Below are 19,992 nucleotides of genomic sequence, written 5' to 3'. Positions count from 1 at the left end.
CCCCAGAGACTCACCCTCCATGTTCCCTAATTGGTCCCTTAGCCCAGTACCAGCACTGGTGGCTGTGTGATAGAGTTTCTGCCCCTACCATATGAGAGATCCAAGTTCAAGTTGCAGCTGGGGTGAGTGAAGTAACAGGGAGAAATTCTGGTTGCAGTTGAAAGAGGTCATTGTATTTTCTCCTGCTCTGAGTACCTAGGCCCTATTTTCCTTGTCATTTGACATTTTGTATTTTCTGCCTTTTATATTTCACCAACCAGTATTGTTTGTTCCGCTGTTTGTGTTTTATATTTTGTTAACCCTGTCTTTTGTCAACTGGATGAAAATGTCTATGATTGTAAGTGTCTAACCTTTGTTGAATCCTGCCCCCTCAGGGTGTTGTAGTGTCCCTTATATCGCCTGGTTTATACTGGTTATACTCCCAATACTGTTCTCTCATTAAAAGGTATATGGTTAAGTCCCCATTGGTGGTCTGGCTCTGCTCTGTAGGGGAAGGAGAGTCCCTACACCTCCCACAGTGCTTATGCACCTGCTTTGATCCCTTCAATTGGAGAGGGCGTACCTCTTGGAGTACCGCCCAGGTTACACAAATAGTAAAATATTTGTCTCCCCCTGTCCCTCCCTCCAAAAAAAAAAAAATGTAACCCCTGCCTATGACCCCAAAAAACACACCAGAAAAATGTCTAGGCAGTGAGCTCCATGGAAAAGATAATTGATCCACAGGCAGTATCTACCTAGGGTGGGTAAGCATTTTTTACACAGTCTGGAGTAGGTAGAACTGGGGCCATACAGTCCCATAGCCCCAGTTTCCTTCTTGGCAGAAAGTAGAGATCTGCGTGCCTATGGCTTGAATGGATCAGGTGGAAGACAAATCAAGACTTTCTTTGGAGACAATGTCCAGAAAAGCTTATGTCCTCTGTCTTCTTTCACTGTATTTGGTTCCATTGGAATAATAAATTAATCTTAGTGGACTGTAATTCTACAACTGACCTCACAAGTATGGCAGTACATTATTTGTGGAAATATGCCACTTCTCTTTTTTATCACTCTGTATTTCCTGGAAGTTCCTCATATTGTTCCTTTGGAAAGTGTTATACAAATGTTAAGCCTTATTCCCAAAACAGTTCATTGAGTTTATGGAACTTTCAGCTGAGGCTGCAGTTGCAGTTATACTGTTATACTGAGCTTCATACTTGTATAGTTTTCACATCACGTAACTGAGATAAGATAGAGTTTTATAAGCAGTTTTAGACTGACAGTACAGTGTCTATGTTCTTCGGTAAAACTTAAAGTGGCAAAAATGTGGACAAGGCCTTGGCATCATAAAGTCACCCACTTTTGAATTAAAAAGTGTTTTCTAAAAATGTATAACAGCCAAAGTTTCCAACAGTCACAATTTTATCACTAGTCCTTAAATATTTGGTGTTTTCTTAAATAAATACATATATCTTTCATGGTTTTAAAATAAATCTTGAAACCATAAGACCAGAAACTCCAAAAAAGCAAAAAGTAACAAGAATAAACTAAATTGTGTTCAATTATGTATATTTTATAATGTCACCATATTTAAATCATTTTCATGATTTTTAAGGCCTGACATGATATTTGAACACTTGGTTTTGTCAGTACTCATAGGAGTGACTGTTGTACATTTTAACGATGGTTTCGAATATTTTGATTCCTAGTGTTTCTGATAAAATTGTATAAGATTGCAGGATCACCATAGATTTATGTTTTAATTTTAAGAGGTCAGATTTAACTTTACATTTTCAGGCATAGAGATCTTTGTTCTAAATCATGGCTGTGTTTTTTTCAGGGAGGCACATTACAAAACATGCATGCCTAATATGCTGATGCTTAAACCTGGCAAGTTTAGCTCAGTGCAGAGTACTAGCTATTTACATACTGAATATAAAAGATCTGGGACAAATTTCATGAGCACAAGATATCTGATGAACTCACTAAAATGAACAATGCCCGTGAGCCTCCTCAGATGCCACATCAAGTGGGAACTGTCTGTCTGTATCTGAGTGTACACATCTGTTAACTCAGAGATCTAAATGCAAAATCCAGCACTCAGGGACATCAGGTGGAGATCTGATACTCCCTAGGGAATTTGGGGTCCATAAACCATTGCATGGATTATTCACAGCCATGCACTTTTTTCCACTTGTGACAGCAAAATATGGATAATGTACTTAAATTAATAATTAATTCTGGTATAATTCAATACAAGTTACTAGTAAGTTAGAACCAGTGGGAGGGAGGTCACAGCCAAAAATCAGTCAGACGCCATCACTTGACTGAAATGGCATATAGCACATCAAAACATGCTTCAAATCTAACTGCAAAATGTTTCCATAGCTCAAGGTCAGGAATATTTTATTGGAGTTCTATGAATACCGTAGTTAGAGACCACAGTAGTCATACATAGATGTGAGAAATCATCATCAGTACTCCGATGCAAGGATGACTGTCTTCCTGTAAATAGGGAAGTCGCTGAAGAATCTGTAGATGACTGAGTCTGATCTGAGATTCTGCATGTTCAACTGCAGACATGGTAAAATTTCCAGAATGAAAAAGCAGATCTTGGAGATATCAGATCATAGCTCTTTCCCTTTGTCTCTCATCTATTTACCTTCATAATGGGGTGTGTTTCCTCAGAATGATTGATGCCTTGCCGTACAATATTGGGGATGTTTCAGTGCTTGAGCCTCCCAGATATTCATGTTAATATTGCATTTCTTCAGATTGGCCTTCAAGGTGTCCTTGAATATCTTCTTTTCTCCACCTCTAGAGCAGTGACGATTGGTGAGTTGGGAGTATAGGACCTGTTTTGGGAGCTGGTTGTCAGGCATCCTTATGACATGTCCTGTCCGCAGAACTGATGCCAATTAAATATGCCTTCAATGTTGGCAGCATTTGCTTGACCCAGAATGCTGGCCTTTGTTCTTCTGTCCTTTCAGTTGATATGGAGAATTTTCTGAAGACATTGCTGATGGTAATGTTCCAAAGCATTCAAGTGTTTCTGAAAAGTTGTTCAAATTTCACATTGTAACAGAGGGGCCTTCTCGGGGCCCATCTACCAATGGTCCCGCCCACCTGTTCTGGGACAGCCACTCACCTTCTTTCCTGCCATCCCTTGTTGTTAATTTATTAATGATCTTAATTAGGCAGAAGGTTGCCCATTTTTTTGCTTCGATGCCAGGGGGCATTTTTGCGGCTCCATACCTCCCCTACACCGCAGCCCATACCTTGCAGACGGCATCCACTGTTCTTATCGTCACTGGGCCACAGAATCCTCCAATCAGGACCCCTCTTAGATCCTTCCATTCAGGTGGCCTACCCTGCCCTCATTCAGGGCTACCTAGCTCCCTGAACCATTTCCCTCTCAGGCGTGGTTCCCCCAGGACTTTTGGCCACACAGGCCCTGGCCTCACCTCTAAGACCAGTCAGAACCCCAGGCCCTCTGCTCTGGGCATTCCTCGCAATGGCCTTTTTGACCAGTCTGGTCCTGGTCCCAGCATTGACTAGTCAAGGGTACTCTACATCAGGCCCCTGCACCTCTAGTCCCACTCTCTCTCTGGGGTCTACCCTCTGGAACCTACTAGTGGGTGACCCACCCAGTTGTGGGAACTGGGGTTATGGCTCCCTGACCCACCTTTCACCAGGATGGTAACAGGCTTGGCATTTCCTGGGGGCTCCTGCACCACTGAGAGCCCCATCAGGCCACCCATTCTCGGCAGGGTGCACTTCTAGGTCATGCTCAAGACCAGGAGCCTCCAGACTATCCCCTACAGCTTGTCCCTTACCTCCAGGATGTTTTATAAAGCCCTGCAGCCAGGCAGTGTTGCTGCCTCACTTGCCAGTAGGGAACTGATCTATTTATATAGGCAGCCAGGGATCTAAAATGGCTGCCGCAATCAAGCACCTTCTGGCTGCTCGGCTCAGGTCTTAAAGTGGCAGGCACGAACAGTGCCCCGCTACACACATCCATACAAGAGGGTAGGGATGACAACAGCCTGATAGATGCATACTGACACATCCAATAAAGGACTTTGTGTGCCTTAAAGATAGCTGCTTCAGTGCCTAATTGAATTTCCTGTCTCTCTGAGTGAAATCCAGAATCTTGTTAGAAGCCTCTGCTTCCTGTGCAGTGCATAGAGAGAAGTAGGTTCCTAAAGATGGGATCCAAAAGAGACAGTGAGCTAAGCAGCCTCAAATCAGTACTCTCACCATGTAGCTGCCCAGAGATAACCAATTCAAAATGCTACTGACAGGAGTGTGCCTTAAAACTTGCTGCTCTCTGGAAGCTAGGTGCCTTACTGAGGACTTCATAGATGTGTGTCCATCCACAGATGACTTATTGCCCCAAAACCTCACCTGAAGGTAGATGCCTATGCCTTTTTTCTTAAGGAAATAAGCAGGGATGACTTATTGGTAGAGAAGGACATATAATAGCCAGATGTTTGGAGAATTAGCCCAGGAACTGGTAGAAATATGTTCAATCCCTTTCTCAGCATGAGCTCATTTGAACCTACATCTTCAGCTTCCAAGCAAAGTGTTCACCCACTCTCCATACTATCTGGTGAATCCATGCTAGTGTGCTGACCAAAGTACATATTCATTAGGCTACTTCATGATAGGGTATTCTCCTGTGAGGTGGGAAAAATGGATTTAAAACCAGGTAGAGCAGAAGTAAAGTACTCTAACCACTGCTTATTGTGTTTAAAAAGAAAGTTGTGGTTACAACTGCATTTTGTGAGGATCTCACTTCTGTTGCTGTGTTATGCATACTCTGCAAACACCTACCAGACTGATTCCCTCAGGGCAGGGAAACGCCCAGTTTCTGGATCCTGATTGTGTGTAAGTATGAGCTAGGTGTACAGTTGTCTAGACTTGTCAAGACTGGGGCAGTCCTGGGCATGTACAGAGCCACAACTCTAGGCACCTGGGAACTTTAAGGTCAAAATGTAAGTTGGCTTTGGAGTCAGGAAACCTTCAGGGCTAACTTCCAGAAGCTGAGCGGGGGATTTCAGAGTTGCAGTTCTGGATTTAGGCACTAATTCTGCTTAAAGCTACCTCAATTTTATATAAATCCTAATTTAGGTGCTTAAGTCTTTTACTGAACCTGGCACAAAGTCACTTTTGAAAATGGGACTTAAACTCCTGAAAAACCTAGGTGATTTTGAAAACATCACTCCCTGACAATAATGAAGTGCACCATAAATCTAAGGGATTCACCCTATCTGCACGTTAAAAAAATTAACATGCCGACCAATAAATTCATCAGCAAAACAAACCCCAGCCTAAGCTACTCAAAACTTGATGTGCTCAGGCTTCCCAAAGGTATTACCTAGATGTGCATCAAATTTCCAAACACATCTATCAAACGTTTGCACTCATATATGCATCACTTTGTATACATTTTCTTTTTCTTGTATTCTCACTCTGGAATGTTTATACATCTAACTGGGTGGCAACAACTGTATGCCAATCCTTCTGGAGATGTGACTCTAGTTCTTGCTCATTCACATGTTGGATATGCTGCTTAGATTTTCTATTTGCACAGAAATGTTCTCACAGTTATTGTGTGTCAGATCTGAGATTCTACTGTTCCCACAGCTGGAGCAACAAACACACATATGCTAAAACAAACAGAAGAGTATGCAGTGTAAATTGGATTGTCATTAGCAATTAACTATACCTAGCAAAATCTATCATCAGCTCCCCTCTCCTTGAACTCCTACTGTTCTTTGTCCCCCTCCTCCCATTTTGTTCTACATTTTTTCTCTTTCTCTTTTTTAGTCTGTCTCTTCCACTTCTATTTTTCTTTAGCCATTAGTTACACAAGTGCTGTACAACAGAGATATGTTAGCACATATTACTACTGTTACTACATCCTTTCTTTTTGCTGCTTATCATTAAGCCTGTAGCCTTACTTTGTATACGGGGAAAATAAGGCACAGACAGTTGAAGTCTGTGTTAAGCTACCCAAGACCAGGAGCAGGGAGGAGAAAAGATTCCAGGTGTCTTTAGCACCAGTGCCACAGTTTAGCTAATTTAGAGGCTGGGCACATACCACATTTACATCACTGTAATTTGCCTTTACATGGGTGTTAGAAAGGAATGGACACATGATATATAGCCTTGCATGGATATAAAACAGAAGTAAAAATGCAACAGTGTAAGTTATACTGGGCACGTCTACACGTGACCCTGACTGCGCATTTGGTACTGCAGAGTCATTTAGTACTGGGTTTAGCATTAGACGTGCCCAGTATAACTTATGCTGTTGCATTTTTACTTCTGTTTTATATCCATGCAAGGCTATATATCATGTGTCCATTCCTTTCTAACACCCATGTAAAGGCAAATTACAGTGATGTAAATGTGGTATGTGCCCAGCCTCTAAATTAGCTAAACTATGGCACTGGTGCTAAGGACACCTGGAATCTTTTACTTGCTTTAGCAAGTACTAAATGACTGCACAGTCCCAGCAGCACATGGTAATTTTTAGATGCTTGTTGCTACAGTGATGTAGCATCTCGTATAGACACTCCCACTGTGTATGTGGCACGTACCTATAGCCATACTGTGGTAGCAATTTGTTCTGTGCAAGCAGGCCTCTACCTTCTTGCCTGCATCTTAGTAGCCAGGTGCTTTAATAACATCTACTGTAGTTGCTACCCCTAGATAACTGGTCATCTTTCTTTTGGAGATTCTAGTGTAATTTACCCTGGTGTACAAAAATAATATGAATTACCCCAGTGTTAATGTGCCATATGTCCAAGATGTCAGTTAATACAAAAAGTGGGGATGGATGGCGCTCAAGAATATTTAGCACAATAAAACCTCTGGCTTTCCCTTTAAGCATGAACAAGATTTGGCCCCATACATCTAGTGATTATAAACTCCTAAGGCTATGCCTGCATGTATAGCTCACAACCTAGCACAAAAACCAAGAAATAGGTCTTACATCACCACATATTCTTGCAGTATGAAGATAAATAATCTATTATATTATGATTTTTAATTTATAATATTCATTTTGATGAGTCCCAAGATGCAAGTGAGATGGTCTCTAAAGAGAGAAATTTTACCAAGTGATGTATTCCTCAAGTTTTCTGGGACATAGATTTGGGGTTCTCTGTCCATCCCTTTAGAGAGTTGGTCTAAGCCATAGATTTTCAATTCAGAATTCTACTTTTTTCAAGTCGGGTGTGAGGTTTTGATCCAGACTTCTGGTTTGGACCTTGGTTTGATTTACGCAAGCAGACCCCTGTGGCTGCAGTTTGCTAGGTCACTTAGGTTACAATCAGTGGAAAGCAACTTTCAATTGCCTCTAAATTTCCAGTACCATTAAACCCTTCAGTGGGAGATTTAAATGAACTGCCACAGCTCCCAAGCACGAGGCTCTGCCTCCTTCTGTAACTTGTTTGAATACTTAGTGAGAAATAGCATCTATCTTCTGGGGCCACCAGTTTGAAATAGTATGGCAGATGGATTAAACCACTTCACCTCTACTCTGCACAACTTTTTCACTGGTTCCACAGACTGCGATCCAAGGTCTGTAAGAAAAAGCCAAGGGGTAAATCAATCCCAGTGATTATAGTTTTAAAAAGCAGAAAGTCTGCATGACTAACATTAAGCCTATCTCCTTGCAAATTAGATTGGGACGTGCATTTTACAGTCTTTTTTCCCTTCCCGGAAACTGAGTGAGGATCTTTTTTTTCCCCTAATGTTGGGTTCCCAAAAAAAGAAACAGTTACAGTTTTTTGAAATCTTGATCTACTTCTAGTATAACTTTCTACTACAAATTTAATCATAAAATCCAATTCTGTTATGCACAACACTTTGTAAGTTGGGCTGTTTTTTATTCCAAGTATTTTATCAACCTTGCAGTTTTGATGAGGACAGTGCTTACAACAAGGTTTTGAATTGCCCTGCCAAAACCATCTGTGTGGTAGAAGGTATTGTGTGAAACATCCCTTCAGGGCACTTTTTAGTTGCTCCAGTGGGCATTATTCATTATTTCTCAAAGTGTCTCTACTTGTTTTCTTTTGCTTTCCTTGCTGTCCTGACCAATTTAGCTCTTACTTGTTATTGCCTCTTCCAGAATTATTTTCAGCCTTAATGAATTTGTGAAATTTAACAACTCCATACTTTTAAATGGCATTTCCTTTATTTAGTGCTTCCTCCTTTATTTATGTGTTTACTGTTGAAAATAGAAATGGGAACTCAAGTTTTGCATTTCAATTTAATTTGTAAAATTTCTGATTGGATACTGCCCTCCTTGTATGTTAAAAAACTACCACTGAAGCCAGTGGAAGAATAGCTGGACAAAGAATTCAGGATCATGTCCCCAGATAATAAAGAGAGGAAATAAAAAGATCACTTTATGTATTCCTTAAAAACAAACAAACAAACAAACAACTTTGTCATTTAATTTGCATTTAAGTGCCACGTTGGACTATTCTTGTTCCATACATCTTTTTCTATTAGGAAATGTTTCTTATCTATTAGTTTCTCTGTAATCTTCATGTCCACAAGACTCAGAAGTGTTTTGATGTAACTCTTAACCCTCCTTTTCTATTATACTTTGGTTTTACTTCTTTTGCCATGTAATCACTCTGTGGTAAAGGATATGTTTGAGTAACAGAGACTTTCCCTCAAAATCATACTCTGAGTACTTTTTCCCTTAAATTAGAAACAGAGCAACAATGTCTAGATATGCTAGACATTTTGATCATGTGATCTTCACTCCCTGTGTCTGGAAGTCTGTTTCATTGTCAGAATTCTATAATGTCATCAATGTCACTTTCATGCTCTGTAATCTGTCTAAGGACCTGCTTAGCTACATATCGTGCCCTGTGACCTTTGTTAATAACATCTATAATTTAGACAAAAGTCAAAAGGTGGCATATTTCAGTATCTTCTCTGCAGTTCTGTTTAATTCTTACAGTTCTAGGTGCCTCTTAAATAGAAAGTGATTGAAACTTATAATAAATTTATATAGATGAAATCTATCAGAAGACTGAGGCAGGCAACATTTTTCTGATTAGAGCATTGCATATTGCTAAGACAATCATTTGGATGCCAGTAAGAAAAAATGAAAATTATACTTATGCATGTAATCATGCATATATGTCTGATATGTGTATAGTTGTATGTTGGGTATAAATTCAAACTAAGGGTGCTTAGCTTGAGAGTAATGGCACAAAATCAGGCTCCCCCGGGTAATAATGATTTTTTAATGCAGTGCTTTGGTAAGCATCTCAAACACCATGAGTGGTATTTCCTAAATTAAATAAAAGAGAATTTAATCTAAAATCTTCAAACCTTGGTGACTACAGTTAGGTTCCTGAATCCACCTACAGGTGGCCCATTAAAAGTTTTTCTTTTTTTCTGATTTGTCAAGAGTTGTGACTATCTACAAGTCCCACTAGAGCTGATGGGAATATCAGAGGATCTCCACCCAGGGAAATGAAGCCACTTTTATTGAGGGGCTAAAATATGAATTTAGAGGACAGACTTCAGGAAGTTGAATTTGAACAGTTGTACCATTTTGATAAGCTGATTATTTTATGAGAGTGTAAAGTAACTGTTTTTCTAGTCTCAGTCTGAAATGCCTTCTCAGTTTTCTGTCTTTGATATGTTATGGAGTGCTCCTCAATCTCACTGAAGTTCAACAAATCCACGTAAAAACAGAAATCATGGCAAGCTACCTATTAATTGCAAGACAGCTAGCCATGCAATATATATGCATATCAATCTCAGAGCTGATCATTATGACATCAAGTTACATAAGTACACTTTTGTTTTCTCTCCAAGTATCTTCACTATATGGCATAGAAGTTACATTGGCCATGTTACTCAAGAATTGTGAAACCATGTGTTTACGCAGATAATCCCAAACAACAAAAATCTTAGCACCAAACTTCATTATGTATCCATGAATGTAAGAACAGTTTGCTTAGGCAATTCATAATTTTAAAACTGCTTGCCTACTGGCATTATTATTCATATGTTTCTACCTGCAAAATTAAAAAATTGTACTATATAAAGGCATAATTGCTGTATATTTGGCTAACCTGGTGTTCTGTGAACTTCTAGGTCTACATACAACGTATAATTATGGGTCAGCAGAAGGCATAGAGTCCTTCTTCAAAGGGATAACATACAAATATTTTTAGCAGTGGTAATTCATTGTATACATAGTGTTACTGATCTAGACTACAGCACTACATATAAAAATGTCACCTGATTTCCATTTAAAGGCAACAAAGTATTTTTGTGTCAGGTTCTTTTTTAACTGAAAAAATGGCAGCTGTTTGAAATTTGCTGCAAGGTTTGGACTCTAAGAACTAGTTCTGGCTGAGGTGGATTTGAGGGCAAAAGATAAGTAGCAAGACAAATGAGAACTGGCCTTTGTTTTGTCTTAAGTTTATCATGTATATTTAGATATAATGAATCAACTGCATAATTATCTGTTATACATACACACCCAAACACCTGGGAAACCTGGTAATTATAATCTCATAAGCCACATTTCTCTTATGTAGACTGTTGGAATTAGGCTGATTCTAAATGTGGTTAGTAGGTTAATTTTTTAAAAATTCACAAAAGTGGAGTTCTTGATTGCTTTGAAAATTTGGCTATAAGTGACTTTTTGCCGGTCACTTTGTGAGTTAGTGGAAAAGCTGAAACTAGAACCCAGGTGAACTGAGCTCTGCTCCATTGCTTTAACTGATAACACACAGCCAAAATGCTTATCTAAAGTAAAAACGCAGCCTTTTTATTTTGTCTTGTCAGAAGCGAAGTGGGCTGCACCTAATTTTAATTCCTAAAGAATCTGCTTCATTGATACTCTAAGTATCCTTCAAATACAGTAACTTAAAGTGTCATTTTTTCCTGAAGAAGTTACATTTAGAGGGCTTGCAGTAATTGTGTTATTATGCTAAAATATCAATGTATGCAGCAAAACCTGTGCTTGACAAAGCCTTACATATCCCTTACCCACACACTAGTCCTTTCCCCTTCTTCTCTGTAGTCAGATGTTGTTTCTGACAGGGTCCCCTCCTCTTCTATTCCATATACTATTTCTTTTAATAGGCCAAAAAGCCCTACTACCTTACTCCTCTCTCTTGAAACTTCCCTTTCAAAGTGGGTACTTGTCTGAATAAAGTGAAGTAGGTAAATGTTTTGCTGTAATTTTACATCAAATATTACAAAATAGCAAACTCATCACTTTTATTTATTTTAAATTACACCTTTTGTGAGTAAGATAAATGGAAAATATTCTCTATGGTAATGTATACAGAGGGAAACTGTAGTGCTGAAATATTATGGAAATCTACATAGGGGGCTGATGAAGTAAGGAAAACTGGAACTGCTTTTAAACTGTCACTATATGAACGGTGAAGAAAACACCTTGAGTCAAATTCTGTTCTCAGGCCCCTATTCAGCAATACACTTAAGAACTAACATGACTCCACATTATTCAGCAAGTAAACTATTCAGAAGTCTCTGGCTGCTTTACTATTTATTCCATCCAGGAAAAGCACACACCAGCTGCAGATGCTTCCTCAGCCTGCTGAAGGGCATTTATACCAGAAAGCTTGCAAAGAAGAATTTTTCCAACTATTTAAGTTGCTTTAATAAAAATATATCAGATTTACCCAAAGAACCTTGTCACGCTATTCAGCAAGGCATTTAAGGACATCTTTAATTCTCATTCATAGCATCTGATGAAGTTAGCTGTGGCCTAAGAAATCTTATGCATCTCTGAATGACCTAGTCTTGAAGTTCCCACCCTGCCTGCCTTTGCATGGAAGATAATAGGGATATTTGGCTGAATGGGTCCTTAGCTGAGTGAGGTTACTTGAGAACAAGACTTAAGTTCCTGCAATGCTAATGGAAGGGGCTACTGCTGTTTTTCCTTGTTCAGTCTACTAGACCTAAATCTATTTTTTAAAGTTTGGTTGGTTTGGAAAATAGACATTTTATGAATGATCCACTGGTAGAACAAAGATACAATAATGATAATACTGGGTTCATTAATGAAATGTACTTTTGGAAGCAAATTATCTCCCAGAGACACTGTGCTGTTTGCATTTTTTTCATGTTCTGTGATACTTGTTTTGGGTCTTCACTTTAACTTTGGCCCATTAGAACGTCTTTGGTTGTTTCAGTTCCTCACCTTGAAAGGTGAAGGATCTGCACTCCCCATAAACTTATGTGGATCTGATTCTTAGAGGAGTACAAATGTATACTCAAGCCCTCCCAGAAAGATGCAAATTATAGAGGTTCAATTGACCACAAACCTGTCTCATTAATATAAAGGGGGGAAGACAAACAAAGGGTTCTACCTACTCTCGTTCAGAAATACAACTGAATTTCCAGTTACGTAATATCAGCAAAATTAAGGTGTTTCTCCTGGAAGTGTCTTTAATAATAACCTGAAATGATAGGGGAGGTGGCTTTGGGGTTTCAGTTTAGAGTTGCGCATTTTCACAACTCTGCTTTGTGTCAATCACAATCACTTTTCCCCTAACCACAAACATCACCAGGCTGAATAAGAGGGCAGACCCTTCACAACCGTTTCAATCAGTAATTAAGAAACTCACGTAGGGAAAATTCCATTTTTTATTTTTTCACTCATCATTTATTTACAAATACACATTATAACTTTTATATACATTGGACATTTACATGGTAGAAAAGTACAAAACTATATATTTAAATGAATTTATATTTAACTCGCCATGTTTGAAAATATAAAATTGCATCAGAAAAAAAGTATTATGAAAAGCAAGAAACTTGAACTGATAAAGCTTTGATATAACTTTTAGTGACATGTCGATTGGAAAAATAACTTTAAAAGTGGTACTGCAGGACCATCTTAAAGGAAACATCTCATAAAGCATTTATGCATGTTACAAAAAATAAAATAAAATAAAAACTTTATCTCATTACAGTTAGCCATGTAGTTATTAACAACCTTCATAATCCGATTTCTTTGGGTCCAGAATTCTTATAGTACAGTATAAATGCTCAGCACATTGAGATCACCTCAGAACATGATGTGATCAGAAGCAGAGAAAAGTGAAGTTTCCTTAAAGATCGCCTCACTGCACCCTGAAAGTATATTTAAGTCAGTTACAGCGCCTTTTGGTCAGTCAAGATTCCTTGTAAACAAAAACCCGAGGGATCTTTTATGTACAGAATCGGCAAGAAGAAAATCCAATAAATAAACATGACAGAAACTGACATGCAAGTTTGTTAAAATGGTAAAGAGTTATCATGGGTGAATTGAAGAGATGAGTCATGTGGGTAAGATCTAAGGAATGGACTTTTATAGTTTACAAGAGAAAAAAAAAGCTTTACTTTACAAGCAAGGGACCTCACAATAAATAACACTGCTCTTCCCGTAACGAATAAATTTCTTCAAAAAACAAGGTGTACAGTCAACCAGACATTTTATGTATAAATTATAAAACATGACACAGTATAAATAAATGTCTACAAGACTCAACTATATGTATACTTTTTTTCTCCCCAAAATAAATAAGCATACACTTATTTACAGTATGGACATTGATTTCTTGCCCAATGGCTGTTCCAATAGTGATGGAGGTTTTACCACTCTAGAATGGAAGAAATAGGAAAGGTGTAGTCCTGGTCTTCCTCTTCCTCTTCTTCCTCGGGGTCTTCATTAATGGCTAGATGGGGGAATATAGGGGAGCTGTTGTTTAAATAAGGACAACAACAGCGCAGAAGCAGCTCAGTGCATGTTTTCAAAGCCCTCTGAACAGCCATAATACAGCGTTGCATTTTTATGTGACTTGTAGTGAGATGCTCTTTGGCATCTGCTGTTATGTAATAAGGTTTTTTTTATACATAATCTATGAAGTCATAACTGCAGAAAGTTCTGAAGAATCAATGGCTCAGGTTTTATTGGCAGATTCCTGAAATCAAATAAAAAGCGCTCTTGTGGTCTAGGTTTAACTGCTTTGTGTCCTTCATTCAGAGTTAGTAGAGGCAACTGTGCTAAGACAGCCACCCATGTGCTAACATTAAACTTTTTTTTTGATGGAGTTAAAGTATATCCAGGTGTTAATAAAGCAACCAGCAAAGCACATGAGAGCAAACGAATTAGGGGAAAAATAACTAGAAAGATGTTCTTAGGGCAACCCCTTGCTGATAACATGACTTTTCCTCAAAAAAAGGTGAAAGCCAACTGACTGTTTGACGATCTGCTGCAACCAACCAATCACATAAGTGTGTGTATAATATATATATGTCATATATACTATATATATATTAAATCTCCAAATGAAGTTCTTTTATATTTAAAAGCATAAGTCTTCATTACCTAGGGATTGCCTTCAGAAGCCATAACTGTTTGCAAGGTTAAAAGTCTCACTTACAGTTGCAAGATCCAGAGTGCTTTACTTCTAAAAGCACACCCGAGGAGCAGGCTGCTTCTTTCATGGCACACTCGCTTGGGTAAGTTGTGTTATCACTGGCACAGACTGCTTCATCTGATTTGTTTTCAGGGCACACTTCATCACAGAGGGCACACCGACCTCTGCCAACCTTGAAATCCCACAAGCATTTCTTCCCAGAGCTGCACTGGATATCTTCACAGGACTTTGCTTCTACAGATATAAAAAAACCAGACATGAGTAAAAGCAAAACACTTTGCCTTCTCATACCTACAGAATTCAGAGAAGACTTGGAGGAAGCTTATGGGTCAGATCATGCCTGCTATATTCAGACGTCATCCTTCTGGGAACCAATATAGCGGTGCATTGTCAGGGGTTTGGGACAGAAGCAAAGTAAGCAGGATTTGTCCTTAGGAATGTGGAATGATATTTGCCTGTTGTAAATGTCAGAGGGTGCTTCATTGCTTCCAGGGAAATCAGTAGGAATTCTTCCTTCCCCATGACTCGAATGAAGTTTAGAGTTTGCCAATTCATGAAGTATTCCTCAAAGCAGCTATTTTTTTAAAGCTAACCATCCTAAAATAGTTGGGTGCCTGATGATCTACAATGCATCCTCCCAAATACTTGTGAGATATTTCAAATGCAAAGATTATCTTTTGGAGCTGAAGTTACCCAAAATGTGTATGATATCAACATCCTTATTGCACTGGCCATCATTGTAGGGATTGATACATGCTGTTGGAAGGCATTGTGATGATACTCTTATCTTTCCCTGCAATACTGTTACTAACAGGAGATTTTTAGGAAGGAAAAAGGGATCAGATGTCCCGAGAGACATTATGTCATGTATGCCCAGACCACTCAATCCAGAGCAGCTGAATGCTGAGCCCTGTGTAGCTGTATTTCACGTCTATGATGGACTCTATGCCACTTCTTTTGGTAGCAGGAGCAAAACTCACATGGGTAGCAAGGGAAGCTGGACTGAGCCCTTCTTAGGGTGGGACTGTAGCAGTTTTCACTCAAGCAAAACCTTCCTTGAGTAAAAACTGGGGATTCAGTCTTGGGAAAAGATCTGCCTCCACAAGGTCACTTGCAGGAGTCTTGAGAGACTTGCTAGGAAGAAGCATTCCCCATGCTCCCACCCTCCTAGGACACATCATGATACCTACTGATACATTTTCCCTCGTAGGCTAATCCAATGGATCTGCCCAGTAGGCAGGTAGCCTTCCTCAGGTGGCAGGCACTAGCGTATGTTATTCCATCGTTCCCACAGAGATACTGTTCTGGGGAAGTAGGCTCCGGGCAAATCCGATTACATGTCACGCAGTAGGCATTATTGGTTTGATCAACCACACACGTGGAGCTGCCTGGACATAAAACATCCCTACAGGTCTCTGAAATAAAGACGGAAACATGCAATGGTTAACAGGAAATCCCACCGCCCAGCCGGGGAGTGACATGTGTGACACAGTCAGACAAACGCCAAGTAAAAGCCCTTGGCAGCTTCCCTCAGGAAAAGGCCACTGGGGAGAAGCTCCAGGTCTCAGGGGAGCTGGTGGGAACACAAGACTGGGGGGGCTTCTCAATTCAGTACTTTCTCGCCTCTTGAGCCTGGTTTATTTATTGCCTCTCTACATTTGGACCAGCCCTCTGTGGATTGCCAGGCCAGCTCCTCCTCCTCCCTACATCCATACACACACCCGGAGGCATTTTGGGGGCGGGGTGGGGGGGCTGGGTTAGATTTGCAAACCTACTTTTGCATTTGCCCTGATACTGGACTTCAAGTTCAGGCTGCTCTTTACATCTGGCTTTGAGGAGGGCACATTCGTTCCTGTAGGTTTTCCCATCTAAGCCACACACGGGGCCCTTCCAAGTGATATTAGAGCAATCCGGAGCACAAACACACCGGGGTTTGTTCTTCTTGTTCATTTTACATTTCTTCCCAGGTCCACAGTCCACGTTCTCACACGTTTCTAAGGGCGGGAAAGAGGTGTCCTATTAATGCCCGGCCGCTGCCCAGGCTCCCTGGCCATCGCGCTCACACCACCAGCACAACCCGACGGCGTGAGGCGAGAGAACAGGTTCCTCCCAACCCTTTCGCCTGCCAGAAAGGAAAACGTGAGCTCCATCTGCCCCCGACAGCGGGAGAGGCTGCTCGCTGCTCCCGGGCACGCATCCTTTTTAAGCGGGGTCCCCAGGTCCAGGAACCCCCACCCCGCCCCCAAACCGTGGCGGTTGTGCGATGAGCTGCCCTCCCCAGCCCCAGCCCTCGTGGCAGGCTCCCCCCGCCCAGGCAGGGGCTCGGACCTCACCTTTGCACGGGATGCAGTTTGGGGCGCCCCCGTTAAAAATCATCCACTTGAAAAGCGTGTTGTCGTTGACGTCTTCTTCAGTCCAAGAAGTCGTGAGCCTGCCCGTTTTGCAGCACTCCTCCTTGCTGAGATCAGTCTTGTACAGGACCTGGCAGCGGCCGTTCCTTGCCTGCCGTAGCCAACAATTCCCAGCTGCAGGAGGGAGAGAGGGAGAGGGAGAGAGAGCCCCAGCCATATCAATGTCAGTTACCAGTGACCCAGACACAACACGTGCGGCTTGCATTGACTTTTACTAGACTGTTTACTTTTATTTGTCCCGTTTCATAACCCGCAGCTACTCTGGAGCAATTGGGAGTGCAGTTTAAATAACCTGATCCAAACAGGACGAGGCGGTGTTCCGAGGTATTTATTCCATATGGGGAGCAGAGGGACTTCCACGCACATGACAGGGGGCTGCAAGGGATGTGCATTTAAAGAGGCAGACGAGAAAACCACGCTCGCAAATTCTTCTCTCCTCCTTCTACAAGTCTGCACCGCAGCATTGTTCTCGGGCTGCACGGGGTTGCAGACCAGCCCGTTTTGCAATCTGCGGGAACAGGCAACGTTTCGAAGTCTTTCGAAATCTGGAAATTGTGCTGCATTTCTTAACAAAAATCTTTTCTTTACTTCAGGGGGCAAAGACCCCCAAGGCAGAGGGCGGCGGGGGGTGGGGGTGATCGTCAAAGATCCAAAACTACAGGGGCACAGACACAGAAGGCCACTAAGCAGTTTAGAAAGCGGGAGGGCTGGAAAAGTAATAGGTGCCCTCTCTTCTGCAAGCGTTTCCTGGGGAAGTGCCCTGTCCTTAAAGCGGACAGAGATTTCCCCCCCTCCTATCTCTGTTAGTCATGGATGCACGCCAAGAACATTAGTCCAAGCAACTCCCCCTTTTTTAGTTGGAGAGTTTTGGTTGGGATGAGCCTCTCGTGAATAACCAATGTGACTTCTCCAGCAACTCAATACCAATTGATTCTGGTGCTAATCCAGCAGGGGCTCGATCCCATCTCCTTAGTCCACTGGGACTTTTGCCGCAGTGAGGGGTGTAGGATCGGCCCCGAGGAGCAATATTTCAGGGCTAGGGGAAACTCTTGTCCCCAGGAGTTAGAGCTGAACAAACAACACCCTTTACAAAACAGTTGCCCCCTCCCAACTCAAAGGAAAGGCTGAAGTCAGTTTTGAGCGCCTTAGTGTTGTCTGCATAAGGTTAACCCACATATCCAGCCCAGCGAACAAAAAATCAATAAGAAAACGAACAGCGGTAAGTCATCCAGGTTGTTGATGGAGGGTGATAAAGGGTGGGGGTGGGGGGAATCAAGAAAACAATATTCCCTCGTGCAGCCAGGAAGCTCTTACAGTTGTCAATATCAGAGTCTGGGGGTCACATGGAAAACTTATTTAAACACATTCCGCAACTGTAGAAGAATTTACAGCCCCCCAAAAATCATTCACACAAAATGGGAGTGGGGGGGGAATCCCAATCCCCATAGTAAAAGCGTGTCCGGGGGGGAAAAATGACTAACATCTCTGAGAATGTCAGCTGTAACCGTGGGGCTCCTCTCCACCCCCATTCTCCCGGGCAGCAGTCGAGATAAAAAATCTGAGCTAAATTGACAACCTCCCCCCAACAAAACAAAACAAAACAAAACAAATATAAACAACTTTTGAGCACCGATTTGGATTCCGGGACTCAGAAAGTTGCCCGAGATGCTGGTGCTCATTCCTGGTGCATAACAACAGTAAATAGCAATCCTCATCCTCCTCATCTCTCCTCTGTACTACGTACAGCGGCCGGGGGATCCGATCAGAAATGGATCTAAATGTCACCTCCGTCTATTCGTACAAAGCAATCCTATTCCCACGGCAAACTTCTGTCGCGCTGCACCTTGGAGAGAGGCGTTTAGTGGGAGAAAACTCAATATGGAAAGAAAAAAAAAAGAAAAGAAAGAGGACAGAAAATGAAGCACAGCTACAAATAAACAGTCTCCTCTTACCCTGCACTGTGTGTTCGTCCATGAAGTGGCACAGAAGCATCAGGAATAAAAGCATGCCCGGGTGGATTCTCTGATTTAACATCCTCAGTATCCCAGGGAGTGAGAGAGGCACCGAAACAATCTCAAGTGGAGCAGAGAGAGACGCAGACAGACAGACAGACAGACAGCGAGCACTAGTCAGTCCGCGTATGATCGCTCTATTGAATGAACGTCAGGCTCTGAATGCAGTCTCTCTTTAAATCTATAAGGGGGTCTTAGCTGTCTGCGGTGGGCGGTCTCCTAATGTGTGTGTGTGTGAGTGTGCGAGTGTGTGTGTGTTCGGGGGTGGGGAGATTTAAAAAGTTCAGTGTGAATCAGGTGACATTTTCCACCTTCTGGAAACCCTTTCCAGTGATCGGTCGGACACGCACACGCACACGCACGCACGCACACGCACACCCTGCCTCGGCTCCCACCCGCCAGAGGGGCTCGCTGGAGTTGTTTGCGTAGTAGCAGGAAGGAGTGTAAAACCCGAGTGGTAACTGGAGCCGGGCGGGGGGAGAGCCGAGCCCTCCACTGGTGTCAGCAATAGCAGGAGGCGCGCACGCGCGGGCCGGGGGTTATCACCCGAGAGCGGGAGCCGTGTCACTGCGGGGGAGGACAGGCGTGACCCCCCCTGGCCCCAAGCTCCCCCGGGAAGCCGGGTGCTGCGCAGGGGCAAGGTGCTGAAGTCGGGTCCCGCTCCCGTCGGTGCCATCCCGGCAGCCCGCCGCTCGCCCGCGCGGGTCCGGTCCCGGTCCCGGTCCCGGTCCCGGTCCTGGTCCCGGTCCCGCCGGCTTGGCCAGGCTGCGCCCGGAGAGCCCGGGCTGCGGGGCGACGTAGGCGGTCTCCTTTCAGAGTCAGATTGCAACATCCATAATGAACTTCGAGAGCACCAGTTTATTAAGCACAGTCTGGCATTATTCTCCCCTCAGAAAGTTGGCGGTCGCTCATTTATAACATTTTTTGGCACCGCTGAATGAAACTGAGTAGGCGATATTTCCTTCTATACAAAACGATTACTTAACGGAAAATGGTATTGTTGATTCAAAAGCTGCCTTTTTCATTCCCATCCTTTCGCTTTTCCGAGCCACCAAAGCACAACAGACAGCAAAGTATGCAGACACAAATTCTTGGGCATTGCCAGGTCACTGGGATTTGGTGCTTCAGTTCTGCCGGGGC

General features: G+C 42.1%; 1 protein-coding gene across 2 annotated transcripts; it reads right to left on the bottom strand.

Annotated features, from left to right (window-relative positions):
* Positions 1-12,912: 12,912 nt before the first annotated feature.
* On the bottom strand, positions 12,913-19,307 carry FST (follistatin). Of its 2 annotated transcripts, none has more exons than XM_019532050.1 (6): positions 18,793-19,305; positions 16,763-16,954; positions 16,205-16,423; positions 15,620-15,844; positions 14,433-14,663; positions 12,913-13,724 (listed from the first exon to the last, which is right to left on the bottom strand). In XM_019532050.1, exons 1-6 carry the CDS (start codon positions 18,872-18,874, stop codon positions 13,642-13,644), a joined length of 1,032 nt encoding a protein of 343 aa, XP_019387595.1. In that variant the 5' UTR covers positions 18,875-19,305; the 3' UTR covers positions 12,913-13,641. The 2 variants fall into 2 exon arrangements, with proteins under 2 accessions (XP_019387595.1, XP_019387596.1); XM_019532051.1 differs by having other exon boundaries at positions 13,631-13,970; positions 18,793-19,307.
* Positions 19,308-19,992: the final 685 nt, after the last annotated feature.

Source organism: Crocodylus porosus, unplaced genomic scaffold (assembly GCF_001723895.1).
Source record: "Crocodylus porosus isolate Cpor-Errol unplaced genomic scaffold, CroPor_comp1, whole genome shotgun sequence".
In the NCBI taxonomy this organism is placed as follows: Eukaryota; Metazoa; Chordata; order Crocodylia; family Crocodylidae; genus Crocodylus; species Crocodylus porosus.
Note: the sequence above shows the minus strand (reverse complement) of the source record. Positions and strands in the feature narration are given on the sequence as shown.